Here is a 27,941-nt window from a genome sequence, read left to right on the forward strand (position 1 = left end):
AGAGGAGTGCAGTATGATTAATTTCATTTTCACTCTTTCATGTGAAATGTATCAGCTTATTGTTCTCATCTCTTCTTTGCACTGAATGTTCAAAGAGCCTTGGCCATGTGCAGATAAAAGCCTAATCCAAAAGTCTGTAATGTTTTGGATTAGAGCATTAGGAAAGAACTTAAGAGTCCAAATATGAAACCATTTTTCTTTTCAAGGTAATACATATACATATTTTTTGTGGTACGCGGGCCTCTCACTGTTGTGGCCTCTGCCGTTGCGGAGCACAGGCTCCAGACGCGCAGGCTCAGAGGCCGTGGCTCACGGGCCCAGCCGCTCCGCGGCATGTGGGATCTTCCCGGACCGGGGTACGAACCCATGTCCTCTGCATCGGCAGGCGGACTCTCAACCACTGCGCCACCAGGGAAGCCCCCTCAAGGTAATATTTAATCTAAGAGTGAAGGATGAAAAAGGAGAGGACTAGAAAGAATAACTCTTTCATTATCTACAATACACTCACAGGAGACAATGAACAACACGTTTTAACAGTCATATGTCCTAAACCACATGTGACAGAATAAACAGTGCCACTGAAGAAGCTAGAGGTGGTGGACTTAAGTCTGTAAGCAAGGGACAGTGTTTTACAGAAGAAATTCACCACCATCTCTTCTATTTGAAGTGTTTTTGATTCAAGGATGTGCATGTGCTTCATAGCATTAACTGTAATGATAAATACAGGAAACCACATGAATGTCTAAAGTGTGGGGATCTGTTAAATGCATTTTGGTCCATTCACATAATGGTAAGCTAAACAGTTATTAAACAGAATGTTTTTCAGTGTTAAGAAGAAAAAATATACATTTAGGAAGACAAGATAATAATGAAATTGTCAACCCATTATCCTTGTTGTAGAATTATGCATAATTTTCATCATCTTTATACTTATTTTCAATTCCTAACTTTTCTAAGAATAAACATTTTTACAATAAAAACTTTCAAATTACATTTAAAATTTAGAGAATAAATCTGAGTACTTTTAGGGATATAAGGAGAATCTAGGTGGGTTATAGTGAGTGATAAATGACAATTTATCTCAACTATTTTGAGAAGTGTATATTTATTTGGAGATAGTTATTAGTCAATGTTCAATGAGGCTAAGCTGCAGAAACAAACTCGGAAATCCCAGTGACTTAAAAAAAGCTATATCTCACTCCTACAAAGTCCAATTTGTCTCAGGCAGTCCTCCTCCATCTTACAGCCACCCCGTGTAGAAAACACGTCCTCAAAAGTGTCACAGCAGAGAGAAAGACAGAGGAGACACACCGGCTCAATCCATTTTACAAATCATTGTGAAATTTTACAATTTCACTGTCCAATCTACTCATGTGGCTCTCACACTAACTGCAAAGGAGAATGGGAAACGTAAAGAAATACATGGATATTTGGTGTACGATAAAGTCTCCGCTACAGTGGTTTATAGAGACACTAATTCCAAATAATTGAGTCATGATAATTTTTGACACACACACACACACGGCATACATCACACATATCCATACTGAAAATATACCCTGAATCTCACAAAGCTCAATTCTTCATGCTTTCCTTCAGTTTCCAAAGTTTCTAAAATGAACAGATATCTATTTTCTTTTCCAAATTGGTGAACATTTAGGGAACCCACCACTAACTTTCACTAGGAACATCCTTAAACATGCCTACTTATAAACAAGTGTGAGCCTTTATCTAAAGTATATGTTTATATATAGTATTTTGGGGTTGTACACCATATATAATTTTATGTATACATATGCAAAAATGTATATATTTTTAAAATTTGTATAAGTGCTCACAATTTGCATTCTAAAGTGCCTGTGCATACAAATACAGCAAGTGAGAATTTTGGTTTTGGTTTCCACTTATCCCCACAGCGGATGGATGTGACATCGGTACCTCCATTTCCATTTGCATGTCCTTAACTGCCCTTGAGGTTGGGCATTGCTTTAAATATATATTGCCCAATTGGGTTCCCTCTTCCATAAATTTTCTTTTGATTTACTTTACCTTGCCTTTATGTATTTCTTCACACAGAAGTTCTGAATTTTGATGATAAAAATCTGCCTTTATGGTTTTTGCTTTTTATGTACTAGTCAAGAAGTCTTTTCAAGGTCACAAAGATAGTCTTGTATTTTCTCCTAACAGCCTAATTTTTAAATTTTTTTCATATTTATATCTCCAATTTATCTGGATATTCTCTGTGTGTGTGTCTGTTGTGTGAGGTAACGATCTGATTTTATTTTCTCCGCATAGAAGTCCCTGTCTCAACAGCATTCACTATAGACTCTTTCCTTTCTCCACTACTTTTAAGTGTTGCCTTCTTTGCATATAGAAGTGAGGTGGAGGCAGGTGACGAAAGAAGGTGATTGAAGGGAGCAGTTTAAGGAGGTCTCCCCCTGGGGACATGAAGTTTAAGTTGAGGCCTGAAGGATAATGAAAAGTTATACAGGTGAAGAGGGAAGGGTACAGGTAGAGGTGAGGAGTAGGGAGTGACCGTAGATGGATCATTATTCAAAGAGGCATTTCAGCCTGAAACCCTTGTATTCTTTGAAAATGCTGTACCTCATCAGTGCTCCATAATATCAATGAATTCACTTTGCAAATGGCTTCTCCAAATATGTCCTCTTAATATTTTTAAAATTCCTACCATCACTCTACACAGTAATGAACCTTACCACTGCCATCTACTTAGTGACTGAAGAAAATTTAGAAGTGTGGAATGTTAACAGAAATACAGGCAAAGGCTAAATATATACTATGATAACCACCACTTGCTAAAAGTTGGTCCCAACCCTAATCCAGATAAAATTTCCAGAGTTTTAAATGAGAAGCTTCCTTAAACAAACTTCTTTAGCAGCTCTTCCAATGCGAGGTATCTCTAATTCCTAGATTGGCAGAAATTTCAGTAGGTATTTATCTTGCTTTATTTTAGAAAAATCACTTGGAAGAAAAATTTTGTTTCGTTTCATTATTTTTCCTTATAACTAGGATATCAGGCCAACAAAAGTTCCTGTCTTCTTTTCTCCTTTGACTTCGGAGAATCTCTAAGCATTCTGTTATACACTGAAGTTAGCAATTTCTGGCAATATTATCTTTCTTAAAAAACCCAAAAAACAAAAATACCTCATAGCAAAGGGAATAAAGCTTAGAGTAAAATTACTGTTTCCCCCCCCCAGATTTAGCTCACTATACTTACTGTGCCTACACTATAGCTTAAAATAACTTCCAAAGGTTTTTAAGCCATTGAAATCATTGTACCCTAAAAGGAATTGAGCTGTCAAAAGAAAAACCCATATGAGAAAATCCATCTTAGGTGACTCCCTCTTTAGTAGTTATCTAATAGCTCCATAGATTAAATAAGGACTTTCTTTCTTGTCTGAATCACATCTATTATACAATTACTTTCTTTCCAGGCAAGTGAAAGAAACAAGAAGGAAGAGCTATATAAAGATTACAATTAATAATGATAGGCAGTTTTCCACCAGTTTTCCACAATGCACAATGAAGTCTCCAGTGTGAGTTATATAATCAGTACCTCAGCAACCTTAGTTCTCTTGCCAAAAGTCATGGCTAGGCAGAGTCAGAGACAGGACTTCTCTTACTTAATTTTTTAAATAAAGATAATATATACATATGCATTAAAGAAATGCAGAAAATATAAATCAGCAACTAAAAGAAGATAAAAACCACATGCACGGCAGAGATGAGATCTCACAACGGGCATAATTTCCTTCTCCCAGTTTTTCAGTCGAGCACACGGTTGCCTAGATAGAAGACCATTTCCCAGACTTCTCTGAAGCTAAGGGTGACCATGTCATTAAATTCTGACTAATTACATTAAATGGAAGAGAGGTATAGTATTCCCTCTCCAGTCCCCATTCTTCCTGCCTGCTTCCTTGGAAAAGATGTAATGGTTGGAAGGGACACAGGGAATAAATCACCCAAGATCCCTGTAACTGTGAAATCCAATTTAGCTTTGAACTAGTCACTTCCATACTTCTCTTTATGGCAGAAAGAAACTTTAGCTTTCTAAAGCTTCTATTCTTATGTTCCTTGGTACTTGCAGCTAAGCCTGACCCTGACAGCTATCAAATCCTAATAGCACTATATTTTTTGCTACCTACCTTTTGAGTTTTTGTATATTCACAAGTATGCACTACCTCTTTAAATTTTTATTTTCAATTTGGTTTGTTTATTTCACATTGGGAACTCATGTACCATATGGGAGGCTTCCAAATTTTAATTAACTGAAATACAGTTTTATTCTTTTGAGTTGGAGTTTTAACTAGGTGTCAGAAGAAGGATGTTTTTCCTTTTTATTGTCAAAACTTTCAGCAAAATCAAACACTGTACTGAAAGCCAGGCGGTAACTTACTCTGTACGAATAAAACGGGTCGGGTGAGACTGTGAAAAATGAGAAAACACAGGCACTTTCCTAATCAGGATCCATTGCTCAAGTCCAACAGATGGTTGGCACTGAGGGAGTATTGGCCCAGTATTTACAATCAAGGAGGAAAACGGCCTTTTAATATGAACTTTGCTAATTTTCAAATGATGTTGGAAGGGAATTATGGAAAAATAAATTAATCCCTATGCAGGAAAGCAAACTTATGTGAAGGGCAAATTCATAGTAAAGGCACTATAAAACAAATTTATTGTCTGGGCAGCTGATTACAATTAAAGCCAGGCTTTGTAAGAAATATAAATAATAAATAAAATCAGGCTTTGGATATTAGAGTGTCTCAAAGACTTGAGGTAGCTCTGGTTGGATCAAGTCGGAATTTGGATTTTTGATAATTGTTGTGGTAGGTAGAACAGCACCCAAATATATCTATATCTTAATCCCAGGAATTTGTGAATATGGTATGTCTTTGTCTCCACTTAGAAGAGCATAAAACAAAGGATTGCGAAAATACCAGAAGGTACTAGCCTAACATGAAACATTAATGACACATCCACTTCATTTGCTATAAGAAATTTCTCCCTTTTTGAAGGTAGGTATGAATAAAAAATTCATATTTATCTGAAGACAAAATCAACTGGAAAACTAAAAGAATATCTTTTTTTCATTTTACTTTCCTAGAAATTCATATTTATTGTATTTTACCAAAGAATTTGTCTATGACAGATTGGAATCAACAAAACAAAACAAGCAAGTAAAAACCAACAATTCCTTCATCACACAAAATTTGAAAAGCACTACCGTAGGCCAAAGGTTTTCTAAGTGTGGTTCAAGGACCAGGACCAGCAGAATCAGCATCCCTTTGGAACTGATTTGCAATGCAAATTCTCTGACTTGACCCCAGATTTACTGAATCAGAAACTCAGAGGTGGGGCCCACCAATGGGGATTTAACAGGTCTCAGGTGATTTTTATGCTTGTGAAGTTGAACCACTGCTTCAGGATATGTTACTTTGTTAACTAACACTTACACATTTCATAATACGTGTTAGGCACTGTGCTAAGCATCCTGCATGCACAGAATCATCCAAAGGTACTTTTATTATCCCTGTTTCACAGATGAGGCAATGGAGGTCCAGAGAGGTTGAAGGGCTAACCTAAGGTCACACAGCTAATGTGTCAGTGACAGTGGCTCCTCACGCCATGCTCTTAACCATTACACAGTAAAGCCTAAGACTGATCACATAAGCAAATACTAAGAAATAAGGTGTTCACTAGCTAGTGTATTAAGCTTTTCAGGAAACAACTGCTTTAACACAATTTAATCATGTGTCTCTAGAAAGTTAAGGAACAATTCTAATTTTATTAGCATGTCAACCACGGACACATACTTGGTAATATGGTCTGTCAGAACCTTTCATATCATATTATAGGGCAGTAACCTTTTTGTCTGTCAAAGCTCTGCACTGTTAGCTCATTTAATTTCTTGTTTACAGGCAATTAGAAAAATATTTATTAGATTCTTACTATATGCCAGGCACTATGCTACACACTGGGGGTGGGATGGCAAAGATGTATTAGACATAAGACAACACACATAAAGCACCTAGGATGTGTAATGTGGTACAGAGGATGGAAAACCACACAATAAATGTTGGCTCTCATTATCATTAAGCTGATCCTCCTGCTGTTGCTTAAAAGAGTGAAACACAGGAACCTAACTATAAACCCAAATAGAATATAGTAATATTGTGGCAAAGAAATGAGAGTCATGATACTTTGTTGTTCTGTGATACTCATACTTTCACGCTAAATGCATTAACAGCATTAATAAGAGAGATAATCTCCTTCCTCCCTTTCCTTTCTCTTTCCTCCTCCTCCCTGAAGTTCAGCATTCTGCACGCAGGGCTCCATTTCTTAATGTTTGTGGGATGTCATCCTAAGGCTCCTTCTAGAACTGAATCATGAATTCATTTTTCTCAAATACAAAGGGACAGAAATAAAATATGCTTTCCTAAGGAAGAACTGAAAATATGCCTAGTGATAAATAAATATGCCACTTGCTAGAAGCTAAGATTTCCAAGATGAAAATAATGCCATTTAAACATTACCTAAAAATTGCAGTTTGCCAGTGTTCAGCATCCAACTTTCACCTTCAATGTTCTATTTATCAATAAATAGAGTAGGACAGAGGAAGGTGAAATAAAATGGCAAAAGGTTGACCAAGTGAAGGGAAAAGATTCCAGCACTACTCAACTTTTTCAGGAGCTGCCGAAAAGCCTGGGTTATTAAGTGTTTAATCCATTTTTGCAGCTTTAATTTTTTAATTAAAATTCTATCTGAGCTCATGTGACAGATAATTCAGTTTTAGTCCTGAAGATCTGTACTATCTGTCCACACAGATTAGAATAAGTAGACAATTGTCAAATTTTCAATTTGCTTTATGATAGCAGAAATAGCTTAAGTGACTGAACAGGTGATACAATGACAGCCCTGAAGAGTACACGGATCCAAACACATCTGAATCTGAACTGAATAGGACTTGACAGGCAGTTCTATCACCTAGAGTCACTGTTCTATCAGAGACAGTCATTTTGCCGTGGAATGTACACTGTCTGGAAGGCAGACATGAAGCCAGATTGCTGTATACTGTGGAACAGTTTTCACAGTGTCTGGGAAGTCACTACCAATTATTTAGAATGTTGTAGTTTACTTCTCAGGGCTCCCAATATCAACTGCACTGAGATACTACCTGACTCTAGTGTGAAGTTCTGAACAATAGGAAAATGAGAGAAATAGCCAAAAATGTCACATTCTCAGAGATGTCCCAAGTTCTCATTTTTGCCCTGACCGCTGATTTCCATATGATATTTATGGAAGAGAAGGCCTGGTACCTCCTTCCTTCCGATCACAATGAATGAAATGGATTTGTTCTGACCTAAGTTCAACACCTCCACTTACTCAATGGATCCCATACGCTTTGGTCTATTTAAGGGCTTCCCTAACGACAATATTCAATTCTCTTCTTTTCCATCTCTATGGGGCCATCCATAGCCATGAAAACATGTTGTACTATTTCTCATTAAAAATAGTCTCAGTTGCTCTACAACTTCCTCTAGTACCCGGATACTCTTCCTTACACTGCAAAGACTGCAGAAAAAATAGTTTCTACTTGCTGTCTCTATGTCACCTCATCCCTTCCCTCTTTGGAATCATAGTTAGTTAGGCTTTTATTATCCACCACCACACCAAAACTGGTCTTGTCAACACCACCTCAACATCACCAAATTCAGTAGAGATTCTCGTTCCTGATCTTACAAGACCAATCAGCAGCATGTGAAGAAACTGACCACTCTCTCTTCTTTTTCTTGAAATGAAATGTGTACATTCAATTGATCCTTCTCCTACTTCCCTGCTAGGTCATTCCCAGTCTCTTCTGCTCAATCTTCTTCATCTTCAGACCTCTAACCAATAGAGCATCTCAGGATATATATGTAATTATATATATGATTTTATATATAAATACAATAAATACCCATACCCATTTACCCACCCACTCAGTTTAATATTACTATTACCTCGAAGTTCCCTTTTTTCCCCTCTTCCTCTGTGATCTCAAACTCTTCACTTACCTCTTCCAGGTAACCATCATCCTGGATTTTGCATTTGTCATTCTCCTGCTTTCTTATGGTTTACCTCATATGCTCATGTCACACACACACATGCACGCACGTGACTTCACTCTATATAAATGGAATAATACTTCTGCAATGTTACAGGATTTTTATTATGTATACTTAAGACAAATATTATGGGACTTACATTATTTTTTGTTTGTTTGTTTGTTTGTTTTTGCAGTATGCGGGCCTCTCACTGTTGTGGCCTCTCCTGTTGCGGAGCACAGGCTCCAGACACACAGGCTCAGCAGCCATGGCTCACGGGCCCAGCCGCTCCACTGCATGTGGGATCTTCCCGGACCGGGCGCGAACCCGTGTCCCCTGCATCGGCAGGCGGACTCTCAACCACTGCGCCACCAGGGAAGCCTGGGACTTACATTATTAATTACAAATATTTTAATAGGTGTAATGTATAAAAGCATATAATAAAATCAAGGAAGATGGGGAAACACTCGGTTTTAAATGCATTCTTTTACTGCAGATCTCAAAGCCTTTAATAAATAATGTTCACTATGACTTCTCAGATAGGAGCATTGGCCATGTGTACTTGACCTCTTCTTTTTCAGAGCATCCTTTACTTCAGAATATCTGATGAGATGCTATGATTTACATCAAGGGGTGAAACGGGCAGTTGTTTTCAGAGAATCCCGTATAAGCAGCAAAGTCTCTCATCCCTCCTCACAGAGAACAAGAGCACTTGTATGGGGGCTGTGGTGAGGTCACATCCAGACCCCAACAGCACAACTGATTGTGTGAAGTGGACAAGACCATGGAGCAGACAAGTATTTTTTCCCATTTCTGTAAGCATGATGAAAAGTGGATGCTGGTTGCAAAAATGAATGTGTGAAGAATAAAGAAAGTCAAAGTGGAATTGAAAGTAATGCTTGGATGAGGATGTCATCTGAACATGTCTATACTTGAATTAATCATATGATCTCCAAAGCTTAGAGGAGACATTCAAAATAAATCTCAATTTGGAAAACTCAAGGATAAACAAATCATGGAGACTATAGACATCGAATCATAAATGACATCTCCCTTAGATAATTTAAATATTTATGAAGGTCCACCAATAGCGATTAAATTTTCAGAAAATATGGTCTATTTTCCTCATATGATAGAAATTATAACATGAAGCGAGATTCATATACCATATTCACAGCTTTTAGATAAATGTATAATTAAATGTGTCAGGTGACACACTTGTCAGATATATTCTAGGAAAGTAATCTGCTCTTTCTCCTAAAAGTTCACATTGACCTCATTTAAATGGTAAGTCCAAATTCTTCCTTCAGCCGCACTTATACTAGGATCTGTATATTGTGAGATGGGGTTTTTATTACTACGATTCCGTGTTAGTATTATTTCTTTATATTTTCGCTCTTTTGCTATTTTGTTTAAGTGACATATCTACTTTATTGAATTGTGACTCTTCAGTGACACTGTGTAGTCCCTGACATTCAAGGTGTGATCTGCTCTGTCAAAATGTCATCTTCTTGTCATTTTTAAAAGAATACTTACTACCATTTTAAATAGTGTTTTTAAGTCTTCTACCATTTTTTCCCCAGAAGCTAACTTGGAAAAGAAACCATTTTTCAGGACACTTTGCTAATTCTGACTCCAACAACTTTTATTCTGCTTGTAGCTATTTTCCTAATTATCTCTCAGACCTAAGTGTCTTCATAGCTTCTCATGTCAACTGTTCACAACTGAGACCCCAGAGATAAACTTGGGCGTCACAGCAGTGGCAGTCAGCTAATACAAATGCCTGACAATTCTGAGAATGTTTCCCACAGACTAAAGCTCTCTATAACCACATGTTCACATATAACACCTAAAACCTAAAGTATAAATTTCTTAGCCATTTATTCACTGAAAATAACTTACCAAACTTCAGAAATAGCTAATTACTTATGTGTCTTGGGCCTGCACGGGAAAATTCAAGTGTATTTCTGGAAGCACGGGAGAAATAGTAACCACTGAAAAAGAGACAGAGTTTCCTTGTTTTTTACCCATGTTTTTCCCATGGGTAAAGACATTAATCCACAATCTCTGGCAAGGGAATTAGAAATGAACTGATACTTTACCCCTTCCATAATTTGTTACTAAAGAGCTAAAACAGGCTAGCTATGACATTGCTGCAGAGGTACAATTTCTTATCTTTCAACTCAAACCATCTGACTGTCAAATTCTCTGTCATTGCCAGAGCCGGCACCTCTCATCTGTTCCTCTGAAGGCATTCTCGGGATAATTTATTATGTTCCTAGTCTACTGCCAAATTGTGACATCCCTGCCTCCACATCATCGCTGAATCTGTCTCCATTTGGTCCCATTAGAAATTCTCTGCAATTGGGGTGGCTTATTCTCACTTTAATGTCATAATTTTTTATTTAACTTCTTCCTGTTTATTCCAAAATAATGAGTTCCTTAACTTCCTTTCATGGAAGAGTTGACATCTAAGCAAAGGTTTAAAGAAGATGCAGGAGTTCGCCACAAAGATATGTGGGTTAAGAGTGCTCCAGGAAGAGGAGACAGCCAATGCCAAGGCTGTAGGGTGGGTGCATGCCAGGCCTGCTCATGGAAGAGCAGTGAGGCCAGTATTGCTGCGGCAGAGTGAGAGAGGTGGAGTGCACTACAGTACGGGGTCCAAGAGGTAAAGAGTGGCTTTCAATGTCATGAAAGACTTTGTGAGCAAGAAGTAAAGACTCTTCATTATTGGTCTACATTCCTTTCCACCTCCCCATAGGGAAATCAGAGATAAAGACAGCGATCTAGAAGCAGAGAGACACAAAGATAAAGACAGAGGTAAACAGCTATATGTTCATATACATGTATGTGCATATGTGTAATGGCTTTAGTTAGAATTATATTGAAATTCAACACATTTTTAATGTGCTGTGATGGAAACAGATGCAACAGACATGGTCCTGCTCTTGAAAGATTTATAATTAAAAATATGATTATAACTAAAAATGTAAAAAATAACTTTTAAAAGGTATGAAAATCCATCATTAATAATACACGGAAAGAGCTGTACTCCATATGTTAATCAATAAAGAATGTCTGAAAAATATTCATTCATTCAAAAAATATTTGTTGACCACCCACTATGCTCCAGGCATTATTCCAGGTGCTGAAATACAGGAGTGGACTTAAATTCTAGTGGAGGGAGACAGAAAATTAAAAAAAAAAAAAATATATATATATATATATATATATATGTAAGAAATAAAGATAATAAAACATATATAAAGTGATAAATTCTATGCAAAATATATATATATATTACCAGTGTGAGAGTGACCAGAAGTCCTATGAGGAACAAGGCAGTCTGCGGTTTCAAGTAGGGTCTCCACAGGGTGAACTTCACCGAGAAGATATTTCAGCAAAGTTGTGAAGGAAGTGAGGCAATTGTCGCATAGATAAGAGGAAGAAGTGTGTTCCAGGCAAAGGGAATAGCTGGTGTAGTCAGTGAGATGGGAGGGTGCCTGGCCTGTCTGAGAACAAGGAAGAGCCCAGTGCTTACTCTGCTTCCAGAGGAAGAGGAGGAGATAGGTGAGCAGATTATGTAGGCTTTTAAGTTTTTAAGTTTCATGCTGAATGAAACGGGGAGCCATTGTGGGGTTCTGAGCAGGAGTAGCTGACTTAGGTTTAAAAAGAAATTTCTGGCTGCTGTGTGGAGAACAGACTACAGGAGGACAAGAGTGGAGAGCTGGGAGGCTAGTTAGAAGGTCATTGCAATAATTTAATGCTCAACGATGGTGCCTCAGACCAGGGTGCTAACAGTGGAAGCAGTATGAAATGGTTGGGTCTGGATATGCTTTTAGGGTAGAACCAACAGGATTATTTCATGATGAACTTGATACAGGATGCAAGAGATAAACGGAAGTCAAGGATAAACCCAAGGTTTTTGTCTTGAGCAACTGGAAGGATGGAGTTGCCACCAACTCGAAGGGGCATTATGCTGGTAGAACAGGTCTGGTGGTGGTGATGAAATGAGGAATTAAGTGTTGGATGTATTAAGTCTGTGATGTCTACCAGACATCCAAGTAGAAATGTTGAATAGGTAGGTGCACATACACGTCTGGAATTCAGGAAAGAGATTTAGGCTGGAGATATAACTTTATTTGGTTTTGGCATGTGGAGAGTATATTAAGCTATGAGGATAGATGAGAATCACTAAGGGAGAAAAGAGAACAGAGAAGCCCCAAGAGTTAAAGTTGCACCAAAATGAAGAAATACAAGTAGAGCTGTTAAATTCCTAATCCAGAGCTCAGTCAGGAAGCAATGTGTTCATTGGAAAACGAATCTTAGGGCATAGGGGGCCAAAGGAGAACTGGGGAATTTTCCTGTAGAAACACAGCATCATCCCAGATGGGAGAGAGATTTGGAGACAAGCCATCCCCGCTGATGGACCTAAGCAGCACACTAGCCAAGGAAAAGAGCCAGAGCCAAAGTGGGGTGAAAGAAGAAGGTGCAGCCCCAGATTATAATACAGACTAACCATGGGGCTTCGTGTGATCTCAAAATGAAGAGGCGGCTTCACTCAACCTTCCTCCTGCTGCTCTCCACCTAATTCTTTATAAAATAGCTGGAAAAAACCCTGCTTCATTCAAAACTGAAAAGCAGCAAATCAAAACCGCAATGAGCGGGCTTCCCTGGTGGCGCAGTGGTTGAGAGTCCGCCTGCTGATGCGGGGGACACGGGTTCGTGCCCCGGTCCGGGAAGATCCCACATGCTGCGGAGTGGCTGGGCCCGTGAGCCATGGCCGCTGAGCCTACATGTCCGGAGCCTGTGCTCCGCAATGGGAGAGGCCACAACAGTGAGAGGCCTGCGTACCGCCAAAAAATAAATAAATAAATAAACAAGAGAAAATAAAAAGTCTGATGTGGAAAAACTGGAACATTCGTGCATTGCTGGTGGGAATGTAAATTGCTATAGCCACTTTGGAAAATGGTTTGGCAATTCCTCAAAAGTAAACAGAAAATGAGCAAAGGATCCAGCAATTTTGCTCCTATACCCAAAAAACTGAAAGCAGGGACTCAGATACTAGTACACCAATATTCATAGCAGCTTATGTGTAATGGCAAAACAGCGGAAACAATCCAAATGTCCACCAACTGACAAATGGTAAACAAAATGTGGTATATACATACAGTGGAATATTATTCAGCTATAAAAAGAAATGAAATTATGACACATGCCATAACCTGGATGAACCCTGAACACATTATGCTTAGTGAAATAAGCCAGGCACAAAAAGACAAATAGTGTTATGATGCTACTCACGTGAAGCACCAAGAATAGGCAAATTCATAGAGACAGAAAGTAGAAAAGAGTTTACCAAGGGCTGGGGGTAAAGGAGGAATATGAAGTTATTATTTAATGGATACAGTTTTAATTTGGGATGATGAAAAAGTTATAGAAATAGATAGTGATGATTGTACAACACTGTGAATGAACTTAATGTTACTGAAATGTACATTTAAAAATTATTAAAATGGTAAGTTTATGTATATTTTACCACAATAGCAAAGAATTATCCCAATGAAAAAGAAATAAAAATCAGAAAGGAAACAGCATAGACTCTGTTTAAATACTGGATGGAAAAGGCAGATGAAGAATGGATAACAGAAGTGACATTACCCAAGAAAACTGATGAAAGTTCAAATAAATAATTCTTTCTCATAGCCTCAAAAAAATTACAGGAAACATTTCCTCTGATAAAGAAGCTCAAAGAAAAAGAGAATAGAGATCAAAGAAGAGAAAAGAAAAACAGAAAGAGATAAAATCACTCCAAAAAATGCCAGGGAAGGGGGAAATATAAAAAGGAAAATTAAATTAAATTAAAAACTTAAGAGAGGTTAAAGGAATATTGGAATCAACTCAAGCAGAACAAACACAATTGAGAATAGTGTGAAGATCATGGAATCTTGAGGGAAACACACAAAACAAAATAGAAAAGGACAAAGATATACTAATGACTAGAAACATAGATACAGAAGGAAAAGAAAATCCAATGTATACATAATTCAAGTTCCTGAAGAAGAAACAAAAAATTAAAGATATAATTTAAAACCATTCCAAGAATTAAAGTGGCCTTATATCTATATATTGAAAAGAAACACCATGATCCAAGAAAAAAAAATAACAGGATGATAAATGTCAAGGTAACTCCTAGTTTGATCATTTAATTGCAAGACTAAAGAACGACTTATTGGCATCAAGGCAGAAATATCAAGTCATCCATTGGAGGGAGAAATCAGGCTATTTCAAGATCTGGAAATAGTCAGACAAAAGACACAAATTCTGAGCAATAGGAAGTGTGTCTTGAATTTTTTATAAACAGGGAATTTATTCTCCATGTTTAAGGACAATGGGTGGAGATTCTCAAGCATGTAAGAACTCAAGAACTCCAGAACTCAATACTCCTGCATGAAAACCAAGGGACAAATCAAAATAAAGAACTGAGGATTGAAGAAGTCAGGTTACAAAGATTAGTGGAAGACATTAAATATAGACCTAAGGTTGAACAACTATGTGAATTATAGTTTCAAAATTGCATATTATAAACATTAACAATTCAAAAATTATTAACTAACAAAACTCAAAGAGTGGGAGGATGGGGCGAAAGAAACTGAGTTCAATTTCTTAGCTGTCAGCTGAATTCAAGTGATACTATCTAAAGGTGAAACATACAGCTAAGAAAAAAAAAATTAACCCAATTTAACTTTAGAAAGATCTTTTAGAATTAATAATCCTTGTGAAGATTCATTTATCTAAACATCAGTAGTAACTTGTTTCACCTCAGTTTTTTTAATTAAAATAATAAAGATTACAATTAAAATTTTGTTAAAAAAACCATCAGAGTAATCTTATCTGTATCTCAATTTCCACCATCCATCCATTTTCTATTTCAGTTTATATACGTGCATATACAGATGTCTAAAATGATCAAGTGTATACAATGATTATTTCTGGATAATAACTTTTTGTTGATCTTTTACCTTTTCCTTACATTTTTCCATTTTGTCCTAGTTTGTAAATAACAAATTATTATATTTCACAAAAACAACAAAGTATTTTTAAGAGGCATATAGTCGAATTGCTACTTATTTTAGTAAAGATGAAAACTGCTGTTTTTCACTGACAAACTAAGGGTCCAATTCTCAACTCTTTAAGGCTCCGTTTATTAAAAGTCTTTCAGCTAAAAGAAGATTATTAGTTACTTCCTGACACATGGCTGACCCAAGACTCTTCACCAAATACCCTAGAATACTCACACTGGATACCCTCCGTGCCTTTGCCTGTAGACAACCATTCCCCCTACGCATCAGGTCAGACTTCTGTCTGGAGGCTGGGAGGGGAGAGGAGCACAGGAACGAGGGGAGAAGTAGAACTGCACAGAACCCCAGGGCGTTTACATCCATTCCTTCTACTCCTCTAAACTACACTAGAGAAGAGAACAAAGTGACTTGGCATCACGTGCTTCCAAGTCCCCTGAAGAGGCGGTCTGGTTCTCTGACATCTTTTGATTTCAATATTTTGGCCAATACTCCTGAAATCCTCTAGCTGTTTGTGGATTAAGAGTCTTCTATCCCCACACGCTTTGAGCTGTCTCGGCATGTAACAGCCATCCCCATGTTATTGTTTTCTCTGACAGCGTTGCTGTGCTCGTGAGTCGTAACTTTCCTTCCGATTTCCTTTTTCTCTTTTGCTCTGGTACCAAGCCAAATGGATCTAAATGGCACTGAGTAAGATGTAGTCTAGATCAGTTTAAAGGATGGAATCTTAAGTCTTAAGGATAGAATCTTAGAGTTGAGGAGAAATCTCCTTACAAAATCTCCTAGGTAACTGAGGTTCCAGAAACACTGGCCTAGTTGTAACACTGGCCTAGCTGTAAAACTGGGAACTTTCTGCCCTACGTTTGTCACAATGGAAGTGAATCTGTCTCAGAACTGAATTGCTACCATTTCCCCCTAAAAAGCACCAGAGCTCCTTGGAGAAAAGGCTGATTCCAGGGCTGGGGTAGGGAAAGTACTTTCTGTTGCACTAGAAAGGAGGGAAGTGCTCAAAGAATGGCAAAATCACATCCAAAGAAGGCAGGAGCCAGCTTGAAGGGACTCTCACTGGCCAATTCTGGGTTAATTTGAGCATCAAAATAAAAAATAAGAATAACGGATGAAAAACTTGGCCGCTTCAACTATATTCTCATGGTCTGATCCTCACCCTCCCTCCCTCCCCACTTTCAACTCTCTCTCCTTTATTTCCTGCCCTTTAAGCTCTATGCGTGGAAGCAACATGCTCCCGGTGTTTTCTCTGCTTCTGGAGGCTACACATGCTCTACACTGGAGTAAAAAAGTCCAAGTTTTAGTTTTAGGCTTTGGGGTGACCATAGAAAAAGCAGTCTCTTAACTGAGTGAGGTTCTGTGGCACTGAAACTAACCTGACATGGTCTAAGGGGACTGTTTATTAAGTTTGAAAGACAAAATATCTATTTTTGTAGGTAAAACAATTGAATATCAGAAACGTCACGTGGCTCAACAGCTCGGTCCATCCGAGCTCACAGGAGTTTTACATCAAACTCCTTAGTGCCAAACCTAAAGCTATTTCAGATTGGTCCCGTTTTATCCTCTGTGCCTTTTACTTCCTTGGAGGCCTAAGGAGGAAAGGTGACTGAGGAACGGGCAGAACACGAGCCTCCCTGATGACGCAGTTTAATGCCATCTGCATCTCACATCCATCCCCTCCATCAGAAGTACTGTCCTAGGGTGAAGAGAGTGCTGGACCAGGAAACCACAGACTAGAGTCTAGTCCTGGCTTTCTCATCACCTCGCCGAGGAAAGTTGGAGGAGCTGAAATTTCTCTCAGCCTCTCTTCCTTCATTTGCAAAACAGAGGATGAATCAAGACTAAGTTATGTCTGATGTCCTTCCAGTACTAATATTTTGCAGCTTTTTTTTTTTATAAGACTTGGGGTGGGCTGGGGTGGGGGGAACAACCTGAAGATAAGTACCATATTTATACATGTACTGGTGTGCTGTATAGAAAGGCACATCCATCAATCAAATAGATAATGAAGATTAAAGAGAAAAATTTTACTTTATTAGCTGAAACTGGTGATTTGGTCAAGCCAGAAATAAACTTCTAGACTCCATATTACTTAATATGTTTTATTAATCCATAATATGTCATTTTATGTGATTTAGCAAGAAAAATATACTTTAGTTGATTTTTTTTTTTTTTTTTTTTTTTTTTGCGGTACGCGGGCCTCTCACTGTTGTGGCCTCTCCCATTGCGGAGCACAGGCTCCAGACGCGCAGGCCTAGCAGCCATGGCCCACGGGCCCAGCTGCTCCGCGGCACATGGGATCCTCCCAGACGGGGGCACGAACCCACGTCCCCTGCATCGGCAGGCGGACTCTCAACCACTGCACCACCAGGGAAGCCCTAGTTGATTTTTTTAAAGCTCTTTTTTCCTTTCTTTTATAAATTGTATGAAAGTATTTTTAGGTGATTATGAGGACTAATCGTTTGTTCACAAATGTGTGGACTTCAAATCATGAGTCTCTTTTGAGAATCTGTAAGAAAATGTTTTAAAAGCTTCAGCTCTCTGCTACCCAATTATAACAATGCTAAATTTAGTTAGATTTTGGTTTGTCCTTATCTAGACAATGATGATAATCTCTAATTTGGACTTTCCAATATAAGCATTGTTATGAAATCGTCTGTAGTCTAAGATTGCTTAGAAAAGGCAAAAATAACCTTAATTCTTGCAAATCTGTACAACAATATGCAGCATAAAAAGAAGAAAAGGCTCACTGCATAACCGTGAATCTCCTCAAAGCGTCCTTCCATGGAGTTACTCAGCCCGAAAAACAATTCTACTTTACTCAAGAACACTGTTTAAAAAAACTGCAAACCCAAGTAAAAATTTTATGAGCAATTCTGGTACAGGCCACGCAAGGAACAGAGAAAGTAATAAGATATTAATATTTAACAGATAAATATAGGTCACATTTACACCATCAAATAATTAGATCATTTGGCTGTATTAGGTTTACTTAATCACCTTTATCACTTATTATAGAGGTCCTCCTTATAGCAAAAACTCTAGCCCAAAGTCATAAACTTCGCTCTGCAACACCTAAGGAAGCCAATAGGCTTTGGTCAAATGACCATGTTATTCTTCTTGTCAAGAATGCTCTATGCACATACACCCATGTGCATAAACATTCCCTATGCAGCCAAAGATTTTATTATCAATTTCTGAGACATCGTCTTCCATTCTCTCACCTAAAATAAAATTACTTCCCTTTCCATACTCAATCAATAATTTTTTAATGTCTTTTCTCCTCCTGTAACTTATGCTACATCCAAATCTTCAATAAATAACTTGGCCCTTTCTGCCATCAGAGCATGAACCCTAACTTATTTAAAAACCAAGGTATGCAGCATGAGATTGAGAGCTACACATTGATATTTCAAGCAGTTGCAGAAAGAATTTGTGTTATGAAAGATGAACTAGACAGCTAGTTAAACATGAAGTCAACACAATGAGGCATCCTAACGCTCCTGTTGGACAGAATTGGTTTGGTAAGTCTTCTTTTCTGTTTGTTTCCTCCCAGGCACAATAGAATTGTCAAGCATTAGTGTTGTCTTTTATTCTTTTTAAATTTCCATTTCTCTCTCCTCTTTTTCTTTGTAATTGATATCATCACAAGTATACGTCCATTAGGTGGCTTTCAAGACTGGATCCCAGTCAAGGAAAGGGTCTCTAATAACTGCTTTGAACATTTAGCAGCCTAGCATTTCCTATTCTTTCAAACGTCCTTCTTTTCTAGAATATTTCTTCTGTTTAAGAGGCTTTAAAATTCTATAGCTTTTAGGCCATGCTCCTTATTGTGGCCACTTGATATGAATAAGTAAAAAATAAACCCAAATTTGCTAACACCTAAAAATAACATTGAAAAGTGTTTTAATGTCTAGCTGTAGGCACTAAATAAAGTAGTATGAATAGGACTATCATTCTTGGTCTTCCACAATCAAGCAGATTCTTTGGAGGCTATTTCAATAGGACAATAGCCACTAGTTTAGGGTACAGTTCTAAATGCATCCAAATATAACCTCATTCATTCATTCACTGTGTATTTACTGTGCTTCAACTATGGTGACAGGTACTGGGCTAAGTGCTGCAGGTACAATAGTGAGCCACACAGAAACGAACTAGAGTCTGTGTGGGAGAGTGACACTAACCAAATAATTGCACTTTTGAATGTATACTTAGAGATAGGTGTGGTTAAGAAAGGGATTCCATGAGAAGTTATTATAAGGAATTTGACTTAGTTTGCAGTCAAGGAAAGCTTTCCTGAAAAAGTGATATTTAAGTAGAAATCTAAAGGATGACTAGTTGTTAATAGGCAGAAGAATTGGTGAGATGGGAATGGGGGGAAAGAAGAGAGGAGGATTCTTCAAAACTGAAGGAAAAGCATGCAAAGAGGTCCTATGAGAAGAGGCACATTCGTTTCCTGTTGCTGCTGTAATATAGCACAAATTTAGTGGCTTAAAACAGCACAGTTTTATTATCTTACAGTTCTGGAAGTAAGAAGCCCAAGATGGGTCTTATGGAACTAAAATCAAGGGGAGAGTCTGTTCCCCCGCCATTTCCAGCTCCTAGAGGCGCCTGCATTCCTTGGCTTGTGGACCCTTCCTCCATCTTCAAAGCCAGCAGTAGCCAGTCCAATATTTTTCATGGTGTTGTCTCTTTGACTCTCTCTTTTCTGTTTCTCTTTTTCACTTAGGAAACTTGGGCCATTCAGATAATCCAGAATAATCTCTTTATTTTGAAGTCCTTAATTTAATCACATCTGCCAAGTTCCCTTTTCCATATAAGGTAACGTATTCACAGGTTCCAGGAATTAGGACTGTGGACATCTCTGGGGAGCCATTATTATACCTACCATGAGAGAGATCCTGTTTCATTTAAAAACTGAAAGAAGGTCAGGGTAGGTAGATGCAGAAAGTGAGGAGAAAAGTAGTATTGGATGAGGCTGGGGGGAAGGGGTGGGGTAAGGACCACACTTACATAACATCATAAACCATGTCAGGGTTTTGATCTTTATTCTAAGAACACTGAGAAGCTATAGAAGTCGTGAGAGGTTATATTTGATATTTTAAAATACCCCTCTGGCTACTGGGTAGAAAATATATTTTAAAATAGCAGAGGTTCACGAAAAAGATGATGGCACAGCAAGAAAAGATATTCAGATGATTAAGATTATTACTCAGATTACTGAAGTCATTTCAGGCTTTCACTTTGTAACTGGGTGATTCTATGACTTTGGTTAAATACCTGCCTGGTAGGTCAACCAGGAAGATTAAATGTTACAATGTACAACATGCCATTTATACAGGAACAGTACCAGGCATGATAAACAGTCTTTGTATTATTATATTGCTTCTATTATTAATTACTGTGTATAACTCTATGCTAGTAAATTAGAAAACTTAAGTAATACGGATAATTGTATGGAAAAATAAAAATGAGGGCTTCCCTGGTGGCGCAGTGGTTGAGAGTCCTCCTGCCGATGCAGGGGACACGGGTTCGTGCCCCGGTCCGGGAAGATCCCACATGCCGCGGAGTGGCTGGGCCCACGAGCCATGGCTGCTGAGCCTGCGCAGCCAGAGCCTGTGCTCCGCAACGGGAGAGGCCACAACAGTGAGAGGCCCACGTACAGCCAAAAAAAAAAAAAAAAAGAAAAAGAAAAATGATTATACCTAAATACATTTCTATCTTAAGGAGAAATATAAAATGTAATTCAAGAAGTAGAAAACCCGGATAGATTAAAAACGCTTGTAAACAGTGAGTCAGGAAAGATGATCAGAAAATGAAGTAATGCAGGGGCAGGATCCAAATCATGTCGGGCCTTGAAGGCCATCCTAAGGACTTTGGCTTTTACTGTAAGTAAAATGAGAAACCCTTTCAGAGTTTTGAGGAGATGAATGCCATGGTCTAACTTTGGCATTCAAACTGGTTGATATTTTGAAGATAGACAGATCATAGCGGGTAAGCATGGAAGGAGAGATGTGGCAATAACTCAGAAGACAGTGACTGTGGTTTAGGCCAGGGCAGTAACAGTGAACTGGTGGGGAGTGGCTGGATCTTTGCTATGTTTTGAATGGTTTTCTGATGGATGTGAGAGAAAGAGAGTTGTTAAGGATGACTCCCAGGTGTTGGGCCTGAGTAACCAGAAGGATACAGTTGCCGTCAATGGAGATAGAGAGACGGGCTGACTTTGGGAGGTCAGTATCTCAGTTAGGAACATGACAGGGAATTCTACTGGACCTTCCAATGAAGTTGTCAGGTAAGCAGTTGAAAGTGAGTTTGGAGCTTGGGGGAAAAGTCTAGGCGGGAGATAATAAACTTAGGAGTCATTGTCAATTCAACAACATTTAAAGCTTCTGAGGCTAGACAAGATCCCAAGGGAGAATGTAGACTGAGAAAAGCTACAAGGACTAGTCCTGAGACACTCAAGTAGTAAAAAGTGGGAAAGAAGATTAAGAATCAGCAAAGAAGGCTGAAATGGAGCAGTTAGTGAGGTAAGGGGAAACCCAAAAAGAATTTGGTGCCCTGGAAGGTCTACCTTTTCCTTCTCTAACATCTATTCATCTTTCAGATCTTGGTCAAGTGATATTTTATTCCCCAGACTTGGTTAGAGACACAGCATGGCTTCCATATGTGAGCTCACTTAAGCAGTTAACACTTCTCACAAATTTGGGAAGAAAAGAATAATTAGCTCCATTTTACAAGAGGAAACCAAGGTTAGTTTAGAAATGCTAATCAACTTGTCTAAGGTCACCCAATAGGTAAGAGCCAGGATTTAAATATCTGTAAAGCCCTTGTTTATATATCTACCATATATCTACACCTACATTGTATACAATATAGATATAGGTATACAAACTTGCATAAAGATATAGAAATATATATAAGCATATATACATATAGTATATAGTATATACAATATAGTACACGTATATAGCAAAATAAAATGGCTATTTTTAAAATGCAATTATAAAAATATGTTACTTACCGGAAAGTAGAGAAGCAGAGACCCAAAAAGGATTGTTTCCAACAGGATAAGGCCCGATGCCCTGATGCTCTAAAAACAACAAAAATAAAAATGTCAATGTAAACTGACATTTCTAGGCATGGAAGAATTTAAGCTCTTGTGACAATGCCTCAAGCAGAACAACATTCTTTGGTGGGGGGAAATAACCAGAAATTGGCTTATATTTCAGACCGGTGGACTTAACTGAAACATGCAATAAGACTGACTATAAAGGTGGTGGTAGACTTAATGATATTGCCAGTGGCTTCATGGAATTTTGTTGTCTAAAATTTGAATCACTGAACTGAGAACACTATTCAGAAGATCCTTCCAATCTAAGAAATTCACAGACACAGAAAGTCTTGCCTGTATTGCTGAAACATCAGCCACAAATGCATTTTTTTTTTCAAAAAGGATATTCTTTTAATTTGATTTTTTAATTGAAGTATAGGTGATTTACAATATTGTTAGTTTCAAGTGTACAGCAAAGTGATTCACTTACATATATTTTCAGATTTTCCATTACAGGTTATTACAAGATAGTAACTATAGTTCCCTGTGTTACACAGTAAATCATTGTTGCTTATCTATTTTATGTATAGTAGTATGTACCTGTTAACTCCATACTCCTAACTTATCTCTCCCCCTCCTCCCTTTCCCCCTTTGGTAACCGTAAGTTTGTTTTCTATCTGTGAGTTTGTTTTGTATATAGACTCGTTTGTATTATTTTTTAGATTCCACATATAAGTAATATCATATATTTGTCTTTCTATGACTTACACCACTTAGTATGATATTCTCTAGTTCCATCCATGTTGCTGCAAATGGCAACATTTCATTCTTTTTAATGGTTGAGTAATATTCCATTGTATATATACTACATCTTCTTAAACCAATTGTCTGTTGATGGGCACTTGGGTTGTTTCCATGTCTTGGCTATTGTAAATAGTGCTCCTATAAACACTGGGGTGCATATATCTTTTTGAATTAGTTTCTTTTCTGGATACATGCCCAGGAGTGGGATTGCTGGACCATGTGGTAGCTCTATTTTTAGTTTAAGGAACCTCGATACTGTTTTCCATAGTGGCTGCATCAATGTATATTCCCACCAACAGTGTAGGAACATTCCCTTTTCTCCACACCCTCTCCAGCATTTGTTCCTTGTAGACTTTCTGATGATGGCCATTCTGACTAGTGTGAGGTGAGACTTCCACAAATGCATTTTTGAATGCTATCCCTAAGCCATTTCACAAATACCTGAGCAATGGTTTCAGTGGATAAAACAAAAATATGTACAAGGTTTTAGCATCTCAGTGGTACATCTTGCACCATGTCAAAACATCGTTCCCAAAACTCACTAACAGAGCTTCACTATTTAAATAAATCACATTTAAAACAGAGGTATCTCACTTTATGAAATGCCTAAATTATTAACTCAAAATTCAAAAGAATAAGTTGATTTTTAAATAAGCTTCCTGATTATTTAAAGTTTGCTAAGCATAAATATATTCAATAATCTTAAGATATTTTGTTAGACTCAAAACAGTATTCTCTTCCCAAAGCAAAATGCTTAGAGCTGTGACAAGAAATGAAAGACCAAACTATCAATCTTATTTAGAATAATAAATTTTGCTTTGATGAGTTCAAGTATCAATATAGAGTAAACATATCGGTTAAGAATACAAACAGAAAAACAGGTCGTTCTAGAACACCAGTGTTTTCACTCAATGCAACGTAAAATGTAAACACAAATTACACCTGGTGTAAATATGATATCTTAACAGGGAAATACTTTGAAGTCGTTCAATTAATTTTGCAACCACAAAAAGACAGTGAAATGCTAAACCACAAGTCCATTACATTAAAAACAAAAAAAGTGTCAGATAACCAGACAGCCAGGGAAAGAAAATTCTAATTCCTCTTGAAAACACTGGGAGGACATTGCTAGACACAGAGGAATACTTTGTGTAATCCCTCAAAACAACTCAGCGTCTTCATTAATCTAAGAATTTGGGAACAGAGAAACAAGTTTTAGTCAGTGAACAGACTTGATTATTCGAGTGGCTTCTCCCTTTTGGTCATTATTTTAGCTAGCAGATGCTCTTAGTGAAAAGAAAACTTCTATCAGCAAGACTTTAAATGGGTTTTGGCTGGCAGAATTTCCAACACGGCAAATTACATTCATACCTAATTATGAATACTCCATAGTTTAGTTTTTAAACTTTCTCCAAAATGACACTAACTTAGAGTGAGTCCAAAATATAATGCAAGACTGCCTATAAAAAAAAAGTCTATGCAATATTGTTTGAAAACAAGGGATATAAAAAGAAGCTGCAAGGCTTAATGGAAAAGACAGACTTTGCAGTTAACGTCATCTCAGTTTGAATTATGAAACAACCACTTTAGTCAGGTGACCTTGAACTTCAATGGCCTCACCTGTAAAATGGGTATCCTCATCTTTGCCTTATTAAACCTGACATCTTTGATAAAATATAAAGTATATAGAAATGGCTGGCATCTTGCCTGATATGTAATAAGTAGGCATGCATTCCTGAAGGTAGAAAACAGCAGCAGGATCATGAATTTGAAAACCACAGAGGTATATGTAAGTAGCTGTGAACACTTTTTTTAAAGTTTGGGGTCCAAAATGACCCCAGAGGAGCAAAAGCCTGGTGGTAGGGAACACAGAAGTTCTTTGTTTAGGGCCACTGGGCTCTTAGCTGTGTTACAACCATCACTACCACATAAAAATAGTTGCAGTGGTGCATGCTGTTACATATTCTCAGAGCAAATAATGTGTCTCCTTTTCATTTGGACATGCCGAGCTCTTCATACCTCATTGCCCTCCTCCTGGTTGAGTAGAAGAGCCCCATGATTTCAAATTATAAACTGGAACTCCGACACATGGTTCCATAATCAAATGTAAGCCCTGTTCAAAATCTGTGCTTTTTCTTTCAAAATATGCTTGGGCTGAGTTGGCTCATGGCCTCACAGAATGAGGAGGTACCTAATAGGTGGGACTTCAGGGACAAAGAAGAAATCTCATGCTTCCTAAACATTTCCGCACTGTCTTACTGGTACTGGAAGTTCTTTTAACTGGAACAAAGCGTTCTATTTTGTACTTGGTGCTAACAATTAATATACGTGTTGTAAGTAACACACTGACTTACGTTCAAAGTGAAGGATAGGAATCCCTTCCTTAAGGTCTAAGTGATAGGATGAGCAAGGAGAGAAGAGGGACTGAAAAATAAAGATGGATGAAAAAGATAATGCACAAAATAATAGAGGCCAAGAAAAAAATTTCATCCCCTTCACAGTTTTGCCTGAGATAGAAATGGTAGTATGGAACTCTTTTTAACCAGAGCTGCTAACTGGAAAACGCCTGAAAAACTTTCTTGAAAAATGATCAACAATACAAAGTATGGTACTATTTATATAAAACACATACATACAAAGCAACACCGTGTGTGTGTGTGTGTGTGTGTGTGTGTGTGTGTGTGTGTGTGTGTGTGTGTGTGTGTGTGTGTGTGTGTGTGTGTGTGTGTGTGTGTGTGTGTGTGTGTGTGTGTGTGTGTGTGTGTGTGTGTGTGTGTGTGTGTGTGTGTGTGTGTGTGTAAAATCCAGGTCTGGAGGATATATACCAAACTGATAACAATGTATTTTATTTCCTGGAGAAGTAGACTTGAGGATAGATCAACTTATCTGGAAATACTTTACTTTCTTTGGAGATGTAGTCATATACTGCTGTGTAACATACATTTTAATAATTAAATAAATAAAATTAAAGAAAAATCGTCTAAGATGTGTCAACTCAACTATTAGAAAATTCCACCATTAGGTATCACAATATGCAAAGAATTCTAAACAAAGCCCTTCCTAACTAATACCTACTTAATAAATTTTATTCAGTACTGACAACATGCATAAAATGATCCAACAATGTATGTATGACACTTATAGGTGAATATAAACCTGGGGGAGCTACTGACCCTAATTCTCTGGCTTAGACTCCATACAGCCTAATAAACATCATTCCAGAGTTTACAAAAGAGGAGAGTAGATTCTACCTCACTCCACCCCATCCCGCTTTCCCCAGTTCTTAAACTTTCAGAACTGACTGACGAGGATTTACAGCAGCCAGATATCAAACCTGGAGACAAAAAAGAAGGGCTAATCTTACTACACCAATTTTATAAAATTATGTCAAAGTCAATATCTAAATTCCATAATCTCCAGATGTAAAGTACAGAGGCATAAGATGCAGCACAGCTTGTCACAGAACTTGCCTAGGATTTGCCTAGGATGTAAGCACCCAGAGGAAGCTAACTTACTGGAATTAATAAGACGATAAGAATGTTAAAGTCTGAAATTCTAAAAATAATTAAAATAGTTTGTCATTATTTCCTTGATCCTATAGGGACTAACTACTTCATTTATATTTTTTAAACATTTTTCACCACTGGGGAAATTAATGTATATCTTGCTAAAACAGTGTAGCTATTTTTGAACACAGCTGATATCTTCAGCCTTGCAGCAATTAAAGTTTCTTTCTATTACAAAAGGAACCTCTGAGGCTGAAGACATTTTTATACAGCTGGATCTCAGCATGTACGATGCAAACATAAGAAAGCATGAGAATTAGATTCTGAAAAGAATAAACTAGCATAGGTTTGGATGATAAACCAGGACTCTAACTCTACATCACTTACAAAAAGAATTTGCCGTTCTGGCAGAACATTCTCACGAGCTGCACTTTTTCTTTTAATTCTTCTATTTCTGTAGAGAAAACCATGGACAGGGAGATTACAAATGAAACCCGACAACCACCTGATGAAATAATTACACAACAGTATATTGGAGGCAAGATGTCCTGAAAAGAATCCTGACATTGAGAGGTAAGAGGATACTATTTTCAATAATTTTATTTACAATTACATAAAGAGATGAGAACAGACTCATCCAGTTTGACAGACTACATGGAATCAGTTTGTCTTGAGAAGATCTGTGATGAAACACTGAAAAACCAATCAGATTTAGAAAAATGTGTCAAGGAACAATTGCTCAAAATATGGTTAGTTAAAAATCAGTAACAGGTTTTCAGAAGAATTCTCAGCAGTAAAAAAGGTATAAAAAAGCAGAATATGGTCAGGATAGAGATTCCCAAAGTGAAGTATAAATAACTCAGAGAATTATAAATTTGTGGAATGAACACATGGGCTTTGTATGCAGATAGTTCAGAATCTCAGCATTGGCGGCTCACTAGCAGTGTGACCCTGGGCAAGTTGCTTGACCTTCTGAGCTTCAATTTCTTCATTTATAAAATGGATGTAATAATGCCCACCATGAAGTACTGCTGTAAAGATTAGTAATCATGCTGCCCGGCACAGAGCAGGATCTCAGTCAATGGACATGGACAATCTTTCAGGGGCAGATAGATGAGGTGGTGTCATATCTAAGCTCACTCAGCCAACGAGTAACAGAACAAGGTCCCATCATCCACCGCTGCTGGTCCCAAGTCAGGGTGATTTCCTCTGTACATCCAATCTGTCCCTCAGTCACCTTCTTACCCAAAGGAAGAGAACTGAATGTAATATTACAATAAAAAAATATGTAGCATTATTAGAGTATTTAAAAATAAACTACAACTAAGGAATTTGGTTCAGATATTAGTTTTTAAAGTTGCTAGTCAATGTAGGGCTTCCCTGGTGGCGC

The 27,941-nt window shown here is 37.7% G+C and overlaps 1 protein-coding gene across 1 annotated transcript in view; it reads right to left on the reverse strand.

The window, feature by feature from the left end:
• Nucleotides 1–27,941, reverse strand: part of GPR158 (G protein-coupled receptor 158) — a gene marked incomplete at both ends in the record, with an annotated part of 306,367 nt that overhangs the window by 77,656 nt on the left and 200,770 nt on the right. The window contains one exon of the mRNA XM_081228989.1: nucleotides 22,212–22,280. Within this exon, the coding sequence (XP_081085115.1) occupies nucleotides 22,212–22,280 (69 nt within the window). The remainder of the gene's footprint in view (nucleotides 1–22,211; nucleotides 22,281–27,941) is intronic.

Source organism: Mesoplodon bidens (assembly GCF_964165515.1).
Source record: "Mesoplodon bidens genome assembly, chromosome: 3".
Lineage (NCBI taxonomy): Eukaryota > Metazoa > Chordata > Mammalia > Artiodactyla > Ziphiidae > Mesoplodon > Mesoplodon bidens.